Source organism: Hemicordylus capensis, chromosome 1 (assembly GCF_027244095.1).
Source record: "Hemicordylus capensis ecotype Gifberg chromosome 1, rHemCap1.1.pri, whole genome shotgun sequence".
Taxonomy (NCBI): Eukaryota; Metazoa; Chordata; class Lepidosauria; order Squamata; family Cordylidae; genus Hemicordylus; species Hemicordylus capensis.
Window position 1 is genome coordinate 32,545,046 of NC_069657.1, and position 16,021 is coordinate 32,561,066.

General features: G+C 45.4%; 1 protein-coding gene across 2 annotated transcripts in view; it reads right to left on the reverse strand.

Moving 5' to 3' along the window:
• The window catches only part of CCDC197 (coiled-coil domain containing 197), a 35,606-nt gene extending 32,689 nt beyond the window's left edge, over window positions 1–2,917 (reverse strand). Inside the window, exon 1 of one of the 2 annotated variants that reach the window (XM_053259151.1) lies at window positions 2,829–2,917. In XM_053259151.1, the coding sequence (XP_053115126.1) occupies window positions 2,829–2,855 (27 nt within the window). In that variant the 5' untranslated portion in view covers window positions 2,856–2,917. The remainder of the gene's footprint in view (window positions 1–2,828) is intronic. The other variant, XM_053259157.1, reaches the window with a different exon arrangement.
• Window positions 2,918–16,021: the final 13,104 nt, after the last annotated feature.

A 16,021-nucleotide genomic window follows, 5' to 3' on the forward strand; every position in this document is an offset into this window, starting at 1 on the left:
TCCTTCTTCTCCCTCACTCACAGTGATGGAAAGAAAAGAAGCACCCAGCCTGCAAGAGAACCGTTAGCTGACTGGGAGAGGGACAGGCGGTCCATATGTGTTCTGATGCTGGCCACACCTCCTGCATCAGCATGCTTCTCTGATGTCAACACAGGGCATGTGGTGGCCGGAACTAGGGCATGCATGTGCTGCCTGTCCCTTTCCCAGAGGTAGGCAGCAGTGGCAGGGTGGCCACCAACCATTGTCCCTGCTTCCCATCATCCTCAGCCACAGTGGCCAATAATCAAGGAAGATGGGAGTTGTAGCCCCACAATGGTAAGAGAGCCTAAGCTGGGCGCCCCGGTCTACACAGGCTGTACTCAGCTCTCCAGGATTTCAGGCAGGGTTTTAAAAAACAAAACAAAACAGCAACCTTGGAAAAGTTTGATACTTCATGAGGAACTAAAAGGAAGCATTGTATTCGCTTTGCAGGAGGTTGTGTCACTAAGTGCTCTCTTTTCTGCATAATTTGCTGCATAAAGCATGGACAGGTGAACAGCTTGTGCATGCCCAGTGCAGGGTTTTGAAAGCTTCTGCCCGAATTCCAAAACACAATCACAAACTATAGCATTTGGATTAGACTCCTCAAAGAGGCTATTCACACTTGCAGGCAAGCCCAGGCTTCGGCAGTCCGGCCTGGGTTTGGCTGCCCATGTGAAGTGCCAGGATTGGGCCCGATCCCAGCAACGCCTTCACCCAAACCCAGGGATTTATCTGGGTTTAAGGGCACGAGCCCTTAACCTGGGTTTAACCTGAGTTTAAGGGCTCTCGCCTTAAATCTGGGTTTAAAGGTGTGTGTGCACCCTTAACGCCAGGTTCTGGGTCGTGTGTGTGTGTGTGGGGGGGTGCAGTCAACCAATGCATACAGAGAGCCGGGCGGCAAGCACACCTGGCTGAGGGAGGATCCCTTAATCCTCCCTGGAGCAGTGCACTGAGGGATGCCAGAGGATTTCCTCCTTCGGCTCCCTGGTCTGCTGCTCGCTGCGGTTCCGATTGGGCAGCTTTGAGAGAGAGGCAGAGCCTTTAAATGGCAATCGCTCATGTGTGGGGGGCAAGGCAGGAGCCTTCCTCCACACCATCCCTTCGCACCACCGGCATTATTGGTCATGTGCACGACCTTAAAGCATTGCTTCTATACCAGGCCACAACCTCTTCACAAACAGCTTCTGAATGCTTGGGTGGAGGGAGGGATGTGAGGCAGCCCCTGAAGTAGGGTGAGGCGTCCTCAGAGGCAGGGCGGTGCATTTCCTTGAGATGCATTTGCCCACGTATAGCTCTGCTCCTGCAGTGTAAGCAGTGCTGCACAAGTGTGGCTTAGGGGTGTGCAAACCGGCTCAAATTCACACCAGTTCAACATCAAACCAGTTTGGTTTGAAGGTTCAGGGTTGAGCTCAACCACCCCCGGTTCAGCTTGACCCCAAACTGAACACACACACACACACCCAGTTTGGGGTTTCAGCTCGCTTTTTAAAAAACTTTTTAAAAAAACTTACACCCTCCGAGAGGCTTCTCCAAGGTGTTTGTGGGGGTCATTGGAGTTTCCCCCTCCTTGCTGGCCTTCCTTTTCGTTAAAATCACCCGGTTTGGGCATCTTTGGCTCTTTCCAGGCCTATTCCCTGGTGCGGTGGCCATTTTGGAGGCTGCCACGCCTGTACAGTGAGACCCTGCATGGCCTGGGTCATGACCGCCACGCAGGATCCCACTGTGCAGGTGTGGTAGCCTCCAAAATGGCCGCCATGCCAGGGAATAGGCCCAGAAAGGACCGAGGATGTCCAAACCGGGCAATTTTTAAGAAAAGGAAGGCCAGCTGAGGGAGGAGAACCTTCGTGGAACACCACCACCACCACTTTGGAGAAGCCCCTCAGAGGGGGTAAGTTTTGAAAAAGTTTTTTTAAAAAAAGTTCACCACCACCCCAAACCAAACAGGTGGGGTTAGAAGGGTGCCAAAATCAAACTGGCCCAGTGCGGTTCAAGTGTAGAAGCCAGGTGGTTTTGTGCACACCCCTAGTATGGGTGCACAGTCGCAAGCAGTTGTGCAATTGCAGCAGTGACAGCCAACCAGGAATGCCACCATTCCCTTGCACATCATGTCAGGCAGGGTGCATAGTCTGGGACTGTTGCACTTTGTTCAACCACTCTTTTATCTGTGTATGCAATTATTTTTACATTTATATCCCACTCTTCCTCCAAGGAGTCCAGAGCAATGTAGACAGTTATGTTTATCCTCACAACAACCCTGTGAGGTAGGTTAGGCTGAGAGATAAGTGACTGGTCCAGAGTCACTCGGTGAGTTTCATGGCTGAACGAGGATTTGAATAATTATCCAGCTACTGTCCATCTATATTTTGCCAATATATATTTAAAATCCTCACCCAAAAAATAAAATCCAACTTAAATCGCCACTCAGAAAACCCAACTTTTTTGAGAAAAACAGCACAGCAGCGCAATGACTTCATACTGTTCCAAGCACATGTCCACATACAACAGAAACAAGAAAAGTAAAAGGGAGAGGGGATAAGTCTACGGTGTTCCCAAAACATGCTATTATCTACTGCAGTTTAGAAGGGACGTTACAATTCTGCAAGTGACTACGAGTGGGAAAGATGTCCTTTAGAAGATGAAACAGCAGTTAGCAACTGCCTGGAAGCAGTGTGTATCTTTCTAAATCCAAGTACTGTAGAATTGCTTGGATTCTGCAGTGTCCAAAGTCCTCATACATATTGAGCCCTTTCTCACAAGCAGTGAGAAGGGTTTGAGGGCGGGCTGCAGGGAAGGTGGGTTAAACCTACCTTCCCCGCAGATGATCGATCTGCCATGCGCTCCCCATGCGCCCAGACAATTCCTCGCTGGCCCAAGCAGCAGGGAGGGCCGGGATGAGTCATCCCAGCCCCTAGAGTGCCCATAATGCATTGCACCGATGTGTGGTGCATCATGGGGATCCCCCTCCCCTCCCTGAGCTCTCCGCAGTCTTCAAGCAGCTGCAGCTGACACACAATTGGAAAAACAAGGTTAGGAGAGTACTTGCTCTCCTAACCTTGTTTTAAAGGGAGGCTCGGTCAGGGGGTTTGCCGCCATGGTACCGCCGGGATCAGCCTGATCCCGGCGATTCACACGCACATGCAAAACAAGGCTGGGCTGCCTTCGCTCGGTTTTGCACACGTGTGTGAATAGTCTCATTTCCTTTATAGAGCACAAGCCTGGAGACTTCTCCACTAGGAGCCTTCAGGGCAATAGAGGCTTCGATCAGATCCTAGTTATCTGTTCTGCTTAAATGCAGTTTAGTCGCAGTGGCTTGACCAGGATTGCCCGAGAAATCTGCATTCTCACAGCCAGTTCTGTAGGGCTCAGCAATCCTGGTTAACTCTTTAACCAGGATTGCCGCAGTTGCGCAAACGCAGTCTTAGGAATAGAGACAGTTCATGGATGTGCATGAAAAGAAGAGAAAATTTTAAACATGTGGCAAGTGCCCACATTGCCAACATTGGCGAGGGGGTGGGGAGAAATAGTTACTGTACACTCTTTCAATCAGGGAAGTTGGGTCATGTAAATTTAGCTCAGCAGCGGAACTGTGGTTTAGTTTGCTGTATTCACCTCAGCAAATGTGGACTTCTTGCTCTTTTCTTGGGTATTTTTCAGTTTCATGACTGCTGCACAGTTTCCTGCTTCTTGTGTGATGTAGTGCACAGTGAACAAATAGTAGGCTTTATGTGAAACAGTTTCTTCACAAATGACAGGGCCAACCTTTTGTACATCTCCCCCCACCCATCCACCCCCCACAGGTGTAGGAAAATATATCTCTTGTGAAGCATCCCTCAGTTTCAGCTGACAGGAGTCAGCCCCAGGGAAGCAACACAGTTATCTGAGCTCCTCAACACCATTTTAGCTGCTTGCTGACTCAGGCTGACAAGCAAAACCTTAGGGGAACTCACTGTTATTACAGTCTCAACCTCACTCTCTGTAAATATCACCAGAAGGTCATGTACACAGCTTCAAAATGAAGGTGGAGGCAAAGCTGGGACAGAGGATGAGATTACAGATGAAACTGGCTTTTTTTTTTCTTTCAAAAAATGGTGAATGCAAACAAATATGCTCTTCGTCAGTGAGTAAACAATCGCTGTCTAATAATTATTTGCTTGGCAAATATCATTTCTGTTCTGGCCCCAGGTTTAATGGAAATTCTAATTAAAGTTTTGTTCTTGAATTTTGAGAAATATGAGGAAAATATCTCTAGTTAGCTGCAGGCTGAAGGATTATGGGCCTAGTGGAGGGAAACAGACATAAATAACAATAAAATGATGCACTTTGTCTTACTGCATAGAAGAGAAATTAGCTTGAGCTGAAGCCCCAAAGGATTAAACCACAGAAACAGTTTTCAGTGTTAGGATCCAGTCCTGGCATGTATGAAATAATGAGCATTTTCAGAGTGCCTCTGCATTGCCACTGAATAGCCATCATTCAGCTTGACACATCTGGGTGAGAAAGAAGGGTTTGCAGTTTGTTTTCATTTTGAGGTCATTCACATGATCAAAAAATTGTGTCCTGCCTGGATTTGGGAGCTGTGTGTGCTCCCAATTTTCAGTTGTGTGGAAGCAAGTGAAGAGGAAAAGATGGGTAGAAGTGACTGTATGGAAGTAAAGTAGAAGGAAAACCTGCTTAGATTTTCTCCTACCTTGCTTCCACACAATGGGTCTATTCTCACGGCCAGGAGAAATCGGGGTAAGGGAGCCTAGCCCAATTTCTACTGGTCGTCTGCTGCCACAGGAGCCACATGGCTCCCGGCAGCAAACCACTCAAACCGCCCCTCCCCTTAAACGAGGTTAGTGGAGCGAGCGCTCCGCTAACCCCGTTTATTTGATCATGTGCCGCTGTGGCATGGCTCCGTGCTGCAGCAACACACATGGAGACTCCTGCCAGGAGGCAAAAACAATCCTCCCAATCTTGGGGGTCTCCCCAGGATGCCCCGCGCACTTGCGTGGGGAATCCTGGGGAATCCAGGGGCGCATGGCTCCCAATCCCTGCAGCCCCCACCAGCTCCGTGATGGAGCCGGTAGTCATGTGGGTGGCCAATTTGGCTGCCCAGCGCTTGGAGGCTGCTCGTGTGCAGGGAGAGCAAGCTAAGCCTGCTTTCCCCACACAAACACTCCTGGCACTTCACGCAGGTCATGTGAAATGCCTCAATCACTTCTACCCAGGTTTTCCTCTTACCTTGCTTGCACAAAATCAAAAATTGGGAGCACACATAGCTCCCAAAGCTGGGTAGAACACAGTTTTTCATTCTACAAATGACCTCAATATTTGTATAACATATTCATAGCCAATCTCTCAATCTCCATGTCTGAGACAATTTACAACATAAAGAGAACAGAAGACATATAATTGATGTCAAGGTTAATATACATGTGTATTTGTAATTTGCACCACATAGGAAATCATTTTCAGCTATATTACTACTGTTGGAAGTGAAGGACTTTGTGCTGTCTCTTGTCTCAGACAGTGGAGGACAGAAACGGGGACAGCTGGCAGGGTACAGACACTCGAGGGGAGGGACCAAGGTGGGGGAGGCGGAGGCAGTGGCAAGATGTCTCCCAAAGGAGAGATCGGAACATTTTCAGCCCATTTGGGGGCTATTTGCACACGTGTACACATAGGCAGAGGCCCAAAATGAGCCAAAAATGGACCGCCCACCTATTTGGGAGGCAGGCAGTCTCAAGGAAGAAGCTCTTGCTGCTGCCGCCACTCCCCCCCCCCCCACCTTGGTCTCCCTTTGAGTGCCTGCACAACCTGCTGGCCATCCCGCTGTGCAGTGGTGTTTGAAAAAAGTAATTTAAAAAAATATTTCATTTGCCCATGACCCCCAACCCCACCCAGCCCTCAAAACAGGGGAGGGGGGCCTCCAAAGCCCTTCAGGTCTTGGCTCCAAAATTACCTAGGTGCGCCCCTGGCTACAACCCCAATTTCTGATGATGTGACATGATAATTTTAATTCTTTTAACATTATTTTCTGTATGTATGTATGTATGTATGTATGTATGTAAAAAATCATTTCCCAAGAATCAAACTTTCATGCTACCAGCTTGTTTTGAAAAACTGACATTCAACAATTTGCCCTATATCATTCTCGAGAAGTTAAATTTAGCGCAAGTGTCTGGACCAAAATGTCAAATGACACTAGAGGATATCTATTGCACAACATACCATAGGAGTATGTAGCATTTAACTCAGTTAAAAATAGTCTCATCCTTAACAAACATGGCAGGCTCCTGGATTATATCTGACACTGAGATAAACAAACTCTACAGCAATAATGGCAATTAAATATAAATGTGAAAGACAGCAGAAGAAGTGGACCATTCTTGAATAACTACTTTTTCCCCATTTATAATGTTAGTAATTCATGCAGATAATTTTAAGCAATTTAAATAAATAGATTTTTGCCTTCTCTTCTATCACCTAATAATGCTAACAGAGGAAAAACACCATTACCCCAACACACGCAGGAGGAAAATATGAAAGCCTGAAATGGTAGAGAACCTATTATACAGCCACCATACAGATTTTTATGCCACATGCCTTCCAAGAAACTCAGAGGGCCATACATGGTTTCCCCAAACATTTTAACCTCACAACAGCCCTGTAAGGTAGGTTGGGCTGAAGGATAATGGCCTACCAGAGGTCACCATCGAACCTCATTACTGAATAGGGGCTTGAACCTAGGTCTCCCAAGTCCTGACTGATACTCTAACCACTGCACCATTCTGACTGTTGTATATAACATGATATAAAAGAACATATCTGAGTGTCTTTCCAGGCAACATGCAACAGCCAAGGATTTCAACTTTTTAAAAGTCCTAAAACACACACGTCTCCCAGAGGCGACCACATGACATTTTCTGGGGCAGGAGGGTGTAAAGCCTACTATGCTCTATCCACTTACCTGGGACTTATTCAATCCAGGGGGAGAGCAAGAGCCCCCTCTTGCCACCCCACCCCCACTCCCAGACATCCATGGTGCTGCCCTCACAAAAGTTCCTGTATCCATCTCAGAGACATAGCTGTAACTATAGGGGGGGCAGGGGGGCACGTGCCCCGGGCGCCACTTGGCAGGGGGCGCCAAAAAGTGCCCCCGCCGATTTGCCGGGGGAAAAATTTTTTTTTTTTTAATTTTTTGCAAAGCAGTCCCCCTCCCCGCATTGGCATCGCATTGGCATCGGTCCCGGCGCCCCCCCCGCATTGGCATTGCTCATCCAGCACTGGGCGCCGCGGCGTCTTCGTAGTCCAAGTCTCTGACTCTCACTCCCTGGTGCGCCCCGCCACCCCGCCACCAGTCACACATGCGTTGAGAGGAGGACACGCACCAGAGCAAACTTCCTGAACAACTCCCTCTTCTGAACAACTTCCTGAATGCCCGAACCAGTTCCCCTTTTTGCTCATTCAAGTCCTTCCTCCCCTATAATCTAACCACGTTTTAACTGAAAAGGTTCAGGGAGGGGGAGATGGGGGGATGTGGAACCTTGGGTTCCACATCCCCCCATCTCTCCCTTCATGGACTTTTTCACTATGTAATGCAAGCTAATTTAATTATATGTCATCATCAAAATGGATTAGCTGTTTCAGCCCATCAGGAAAGTCTAAACCTCCACCGATTTAATTAACCAGACTGAAAATCAGATGAACAGAGAATGTTTTAATGAAAGGTGGTATATAAATTTAACAATAAGTAAAACTATCATTAGGAGCAATTAGCGATTACTTAAACATTGGTGCTGCCAAGCAATTTGTAAATAAAACTAGAAGCCCTTTGAAAATAAGCTGGAATTAATTGTAGGTTGGGCAGGGGGTGAAAGCATATACTTCTAAACATTTATTGTTAAATTTATATACCACCTTTCATTAAAAACAACCCCAAAGTGGTTTGGTTTTAGTCATGGATTTTAATTTTAATTGCTCTTTTTGTCAATGTGATGAAGATTAGTTAAATCTGAGTGGTCTTAGGCAACCAATGTTGCATCTGAAATGCCATTTCATTTTTTATTGTCATAAATACTCTCCAACCAATTTAAATAGCAAAGGTGTATATTATCGCTTTATTCAATTGCAGGGAATCTCAAAAAAGCAGGATTTGCAACTAAGGCAGTGCATATCTTCTCTAAAATGGCCCTTTTATAGTTTTTCTAACTTTGAAATCGTAACATAAAACAAAGCATAAATGCATAAATGCTTCCCCCTCCATTTGAAACCTTTTCTGGTGTAAATAGCACGTGGTTTTGGAAAAGGGGAGTCTTTCTTTAACAGCTGGAGAATAAGGAGTCTTTAGCACTATCACCCTAGTCCCTCGAATTACTTTGGAGTCCTTGGTTTTCGTTTTGTTAAAATACAGTCACTCACAAGGGAAAGTCAGGAACAGAACCAGGGCGTGAGGGAGGGGCATCATAATAATCATCATTGCATCATAATTCTGATGTTTGAGATACAAGCCAACTTCACAGGGTTGTTGTGAGGAAAAACCTAAGTATAATGTAGTATGTATCATCATTGCATCATAATTCTGATGTTTGAGATACAAGCCAACTTCACAGGGTTGTTGTGAGGAAAAAGCTAAGTATGTAGTGCATTTTGAAATTTTTGGTAATTTTTGGTATTTTTTTAAATTTTTAAAATAAAAGTTTTCTGAAACATGTGTGTCAGTCAGATGTATGTTGGGGGGGCGGCGGGGGGGACGCAGCGGGGGGGGGGGGGGCGGCGGCACAATTTCAGTGCTTGCCCCGGGCGCCGTTTTCCCTAGTTACGCCTCTGCTCAGAGAATGAAAGGAAAGGAAACCTCAAAGTAAAAGAGACCACCGGCAATACCACAGCACTTGTGCTAATTTCATCTATGTTCTGAGTGCCACACATTGGTAAACTATGTGTTGGCCAGGGTGCCTTTCACAAGAGGAAAGCACTTCTGCTTTTGCAAGGCAGGACTCCTGACTGTTGCTGATTCCTCCTACATGCTGCAGGCCGCCCCCACCCCACCGTAACCCATGCTGTGCAGGAAGGTCCACCAATCCTCAGAAGGAGCCTTTGGAGGGATATAGTGGACTGAAGTGGGTAAGGGGTATCAGCCCAAACTGGGGACTTCACCTTGCATGAGCTGTTGCACTCTCCACTTCTGCAAGGCATCCTTTGATCCAACTCCACTAAATTCTACAACTTGAAATTTGGCTGGAAACAGAAGAAGAGTTATAATGGCACTGGCTGAAATTCAGGCTAACACTGCATCAGTGCTTGCACAGGGTGGGTGGTGGATTTAAATGACCTTCCTTTCTCCTGGAAACACTTGTGCCTCCCAAAAATATGTCCCTGAGGGCTGTGCAACCCCCAGGGATACATTTTTGGGTAGCACAGAGCGCTTCTGGAAAAAGGGGAGATTGTAGACATTCCCCATCCCCTTTCCCCACTGCTTGAGCTGTGGAGCTGAGTTAGCTGAACTCTCTAGAAGCACCAGCACTTCATTAGTCTGGGTGTCAGCCACTTTCTGGTTTAGAAAACTCTGTATTGTTGAGTAGGTTATGTGAACAAACACTCACATTATATAACTACTTGCAAAATCAAATGGTGCCTATCAAATGGTGGCCTATCAAATGGTGGAACCATGGATAGAAATATGGCCCTAAAGTTGGGCAGTAACTTAATAATATTACCTGGGCATGATAAAAGCCCTATTCAGGCTTATAAATCTGGGTGCAGAAATGCATAAAGCAGGCAAAAGGAGTGCAGTGACTCGCCCTGCCATGCCCCATGCCCCCCATGCCAAGCAGCCATGCCCCTGACCTTCCCTGCATTCAAGCACTTGTCTCTGCCCCAAGGTTCTCCTCACGTTCTAGAACCCTAGCTTCCCAAACTCTAAAATGTGGGGAGAAACTCCCCTATGTTCAGCACTTGCCTCTGCAGACAAGCATTGTATATGCACTATGAGGATGTGTGGACAAGGAAGGCTAGCTGGTATGCTCCTGCTGCCCTGTTTCTGTACCCGGATCTATAATCCCTGGATAAGGCTACGATCTTAAAAGGATTTCATGGTCCAATTGGCTATCATTGGTAGATTTATCATGAGCAATATGGCAAAACAGAATGTGAACAGTGAACAGTGAACCATAAGTGAAAGACAAGAGGGTCATTCAAACAACCAAACAAGGCAGACCTTGAGGGAAGGCAGGAGTCTACCTGCCTTCCCCCACATGACTGGAGTCCAAACAGGACCCCACCACCCCTGTGCCCAGATGAGTGACATAATGGAGAGCTGTTTTTGTGGTAGCAAGCATGACTTGTCCCCTTAGCTAAGCAGGGTCAGCACTGGTTGCATATGAATGGGAGACTAGAAGTGTGAGCACTGCAAGATATTCCCCTCAGGGGATGGAGCCACTCTGGGAAGAGCAGAATGTTTTAAGTTCCCTCTCTGGCTTCTCCAAGATAGGGCTGAGAGAGATTCCTGCCTGCAACCTTGGAGAAGGCACTGCCAGTCTGTGTAGACAATACTGAGCTAGATAGACCAATGGTATGACTCAGTATATGGCAGCTTCCTATGTTCCTGTGTTCCTAACAGTGATCAGTGTGGAGATCCGGAGGTCGGGGGAAGAAAGCCAGGCTACCAGATATCCCACAATGCACGATATGAGCAGCATGGTGCATTGGGAAAGCTCCTTGTTGCCGAGCCACTCCTTCCCCCAGTTCTCTGATAAAGATGGCAGCTGACAACCTAAGAGCAGCTGCCAGCAGCCCAATGATCCACAAAACCAGCCAGTGAACAGAATGGGTGTGCCCTTGTCTTCCTACCTCATTTATAAGCCTGGGTTTAAAAGCAGGGCTACCTGGGGGATCTACCTGGGCTAGCCCTGTCCTACTCAGGCAGGGCTGGTCATGAGAATGACCTTAAGATATAACAACACAGTCATCAATAATACTACATACAGGGACATCAGTAGCCCAATGTATCCCTACCACAACCCCAGAATGACCTGTCCATTAACAATCCATCCATAGTTGCCCATCATGGAAATTGCTTCCTAATTCTTATTGCAACTGACAAAAATGTAAGGGAAAGGTACAGTGTGCCACTGAGTCGGGGTCAACAACTGGCGACCACAGAGCCCTGTGGTTGTCTTTGGTAGAATACAGGATGGGTTTACCATTACCATCTCCCGCGAAGTATGAGATGATGCCTTTCAGCATCTTCCTATATCGCTGCTACCTGATAAAGGTGTTTCCCACAGTCTGGGAAACATACCAGTGGGGATTCAAACCAGCAACCTCTGGCTTGATAGTCAAGTCATTTTCCTGCTGTGCCATTAGGTGGACAAAAATGTAGCCACTGCTAAAGTGGCAAAACACTGGGAGTTTTATCTATTAACATATATTTAACATAACATTGGGTAGATCTACCAGGTGATGTGGTCAAAATAAGAGTGCTCAATTGCTGGCGAATTTCAGTATGAAACTTGAAAAACAGAAGAACGTGCTCCCAGGACTCCACTTTCTGTTGAACGCATGGGCAATAAACTGGTTAAATATAAACCCTTTTTGTTGCATGTGAGTCTAGAGTTGAAACAGAGGTTAGCATTGCTACCATTCTGCTGATAACCAGAAACCATTGTTGAGAACCTGCACTTTTCACTGAATGCTGCTACTTTCAAATCCTCTATTGCCTTCCCCTTTTGCCCACCTGGCTCCCCTTCTGTACATGCAGCCTGCAAGAAGCTGGCTTGGGCTAGCAGGCCTCTGTATATTGTTTCAGTTTAAGCAAACAAGAAACTGACACTAAAGTACAGTACCTACTTCTCAAAAGGCATCCCCATAACGACAAGAGCGTGTGGATTTATTTTTGCAGGTGTCATGTAATCTTCTACAAATACTTGAAGATTAATGCTAAATTAAGAACCACACGTGAACATGGTCCTGGAGGAAATTATTATTACAGCCTCTGCAGTGCTAATAAGTACTAATTATTGTTAGACATGTTTAGCTAAGACTTTGAGCTTCTCTTGGGCAGTGATTCAATTCAAACGTGTAGAAGGCCATGCAACTTCTGCACTGCATATCAGCTTGAATGATATTTCGGAAATGAAAAAAAATCCAAGGAAATGAAAGTAATAATACTAAAAAATAGAATGAGAACATTTCATTGGGAACCTAAACTGACATCCAGACTAACAAAGCACTGGTATAGCAACACTGTGCATGCATTACACAAGAGTGACAATTTTCATCACTCTCCCTTTCTTTTGAAGCTGAAAATATGTCCTTGAGGGTTGTGCAGCCCTCAGGGACATATTTTGTGGAGTCACAGTGGTCTTCAGAGGGAGAGATTGACAAAAATAGTCCATCCTCTTTGGGACTAGTACAGCATTAGCAACAAGAGCACTGAGTTATTCTGAATGTTGGCCGCTTACTTTAAAATAGGGCTGTTACCTGGCTGAAGACTTTTTATTTATTTGTTTGTTTAACATATTTATTTAATATATTTTATACGCCCCAAACTTGCATCTCTGGGCGTTTTACAATTAAAATTTAGTTGATTCTTCATCAGCCCCATACCTAAATTAATCATTAAACCAAAACCTCCATATTGGTGTCTTTTTGAGATACTGCAAGAATGGTCCGCGATAACTTACTATTTAGTGAATTAAACCTAACAGTGTTGCTAGAAGAAGAAACTATTAATATTTTCTTTTTAATTCCTTAAATTCCTTGGCTTTTGTTTCATCAAGTTATGGACACAGCAGGTGAAGTCTTCAAGGTCAGTGGGTGGAGCCTAATTGCTCTCTTCTGGCTTTGTAAATGCTGGCAGCTATGAAATGGAGCGTAATGAAGTAGTTGAAGCAAGAGAGCTCAGAAATGTCCACAGGTCATAGGAGCACCTTGAGCACTGTGCTCATGTTTTTGCTTAAGGCAGCAAAATCTTTTAAGGCCAGCCTGTTCCCAAGAGCACAGAATGAACTGGTAGCATTGGGAGCAAGAGGCCAGATTTTTCTAATGCTCAGTAGTGCAGATCACTCACAAAAATGCTCTTTATCATTGCTCAAAGGTCTTGTATTGGCACAGACAAATAGTTCCCATAGTCTAAAGTCTCACCACTGATGGTCAGCTGCATTTGATATTTCTGAGAAAAGCAATGCCTTTGCGTTCCTTGTTGCAACCAATTAAGTCTCCACAGCCTGCAGAGTTCAAAGAATAGCACAAACAGATGCTCTCCTTGATAGATGCATGCCTCGAATGCAGAGACAATGACCTATATTTTGTTCTACTAATGGCAGGAAATGTCATTTCTAATATACTGCATTGCAGTTAGGCTGCTCAGGTTTTACAGAAGATCTATCTATCTATCTATCTATCTATTCTTTTCATTTCATTTTTATACCGCCCCATACAAAAAAGTCCCAGGGTGGTTCACAATCTGAAACCATTAAAATATTGACACAATTAAAACAATTTAATAATACAAATAAAAACAGGAAAGCTTGTTACAAAATAGAAAAGTGTTAACAAATATATTGTTCCCTTGTCTTATATACTGTGTTTCTTCAGACAGCTGGAATGTTTTTAGCAGTTTGGTCAATACAGTGCATGACACAAGCAAAGGGGTAACTGTTTCCTCCAAGGTGTGTGCATGTGTGCGCGCTCACACATTTTCTGATGTCCACTCAATTAATTTTAGATCCCGCTCAGGTTGAAACAAAAAGGCCCCACTCTGAAGGCATGTGTGCACACATTGCCTTGATACTGCCGCCCAGAACAAAACTCATTCCGCACATAGATGAAAAAAATGAGAGAGAGAGAGAACACTGAAAGGGGCATTGGTTAACTCTCATCTTTGTTAGCATGCTTTCCTGTTTAGAGCTCCAACTGTTGTCCTGTAAAGGCAATTTCATTACAAACACAATAACATCCCTTCTGGATCAGACCAAGGACTCATCTAATCCAGCATCCTATTTCCCAAAGTAGCCAACCAGATCTTCCTGGAAGCCTGGAAGCAGACCATGAAGGCAGACTCTCATCTTTTTGGATGACCTAGAACATTTACACCTTTATCCTGTAGGATTCTGCCCAGCTCCTGTTGGCTTCCCCAAGGGGCCAGTTTAAAAGCTGCTTTGTAGCCTTTTTGATATTAAGCATCAGGAATCTAGCTCCATTTCGGTTCAAATGGAACACAGTCCTTTTGGACAGGCTTGTTCCTCAGAGCCCAAAAAATTTAAAGCCCTCCTCCTGACATGGCCATTTCACCCACACACTGAGACCAGGAGTTCCCAGATGCTGTTGACAACAACTCCCACAATCCCCAGCTGCAATGGCTTTTGGTGCATATTATGGAAGTTGTAGTCAATAACATCTGGGAATCTCTGTTACAAAGAACACTGACTGAGACCCCCTCAGTGTTGGAAGTGAAGGACTATGCACTGTCTCTTGTCTCAATGACATAGGAGGACAGACTAGTGAGTCAGAGGGCTAAAGGGTCAAGACACTGGTCATCCCTTCTCTACTGCTCTGGCACCCTTTGGAATGTAGATTGCTACTCTCAGGGACTAACTTCCTTCCTTCCTGCTTGAATTTCCTCTTCCCTTCTCTTTCCTGTTCCTTCTACCTTGCAACATGCAAGCTCCTCTTCCCTGCACCATGTGTGCAGAGATGCAGAATCCATCTGCATCCAGCTAGATAGATAGATTAGAGATCCTAACTCCTCACTTTCGTATCCAGAATGGAGTTCTCTAATAAATATCATTTATATTGATTTGAAACTATGAACTGGCTCCAAGTTACTTTACGCTCAGCATACATGCATGCTAAACCAAATTCCGCTGTGTTGTACCTCTGTGCACTCTGCTATAATGAAAAAGGGTTTCTCCTACCAGAGAGAATCCCCAACACTCAGCTCTACCTATCTAGCTGGCCATGTGCATGGAACATGCAGCATTTCTGAGAATGCTACCTTTGAGGTCATTTTGGACCTCAACACCCTATCTACCAACCTAAATTTGCCTTCCAAGACTACCCAGCCACATTTCCAAATGTCATTTGTGTTTATGAGTACCACAGCTACTGGCTCCTCTCTGCATTATCTACCAGGCTATCTAGATGATGTGCAATGTCCATTATCTTCAGATTAGGCAAGCAAAACTATCATGAGGTCTACACACCCATCACAAACCTATGTCTACGTTTGTAATGATCAAATCACCTACCCCCATTTGTTCCTAATGATCAAATCACCCCTCTGGTACAAGAGGGTATGAGTTTGTCATTCAAGGAATGGGTCCTCCTTTCTAAATAATCATTTCCCTCTTCTGAGTTTCTGCTAAGGATCTGACTCTGAGTGACCTGCCCATTGTCAAGTGGAAGTAAAGCATGCAGAATCTTTTAAATGAGATTTTCTTTTTTCTTTTTTTAAAAAGTAAGACTACAGCCTATCCTTATGTGAGACCAAATGTCTGCCCACAGAGGGATGGACATAGCACTCAACAGAGCCCTGTTCCCCTTGGTCCAGGCATACCTCAGTGTGCTGGAAGCAGAAAGCTCATCCATGCCTTTCAGACCCCCATACAGTGCTCCCTTTTACCCAGTGCATGTTGGAACTTGGATCTTAAAAGAGGAGCATATGGACCTCCTTTTTGCACCCAGGTAAGAGGAAAAGTTGGATGGGGACACAGGAAGAATGCATAGCTTTCTGTTCCCTGTAATGGCCCCACGCGTTGCAGTGTGTGTGTGTGTGTGTGTGTGTGTGTGTGTGTGTGTGTGTACGTGTGTATACATGTACTGAGAGGAAAGGTCACCTCCATTTAACCCTAGGGTATCTCTCTTTGAGCTTACATGGGAATGGATTTAACCCTCAAAGTGGTCCACAAAATGGTGTGAGCGTGTGGAAGGAGAGTTCTATCATTTGTCAGTAATTACTTCACAAACAATCTTCACCAGGCTCCCATGATATTAATGTGAAACACATTCTGTACAGTAA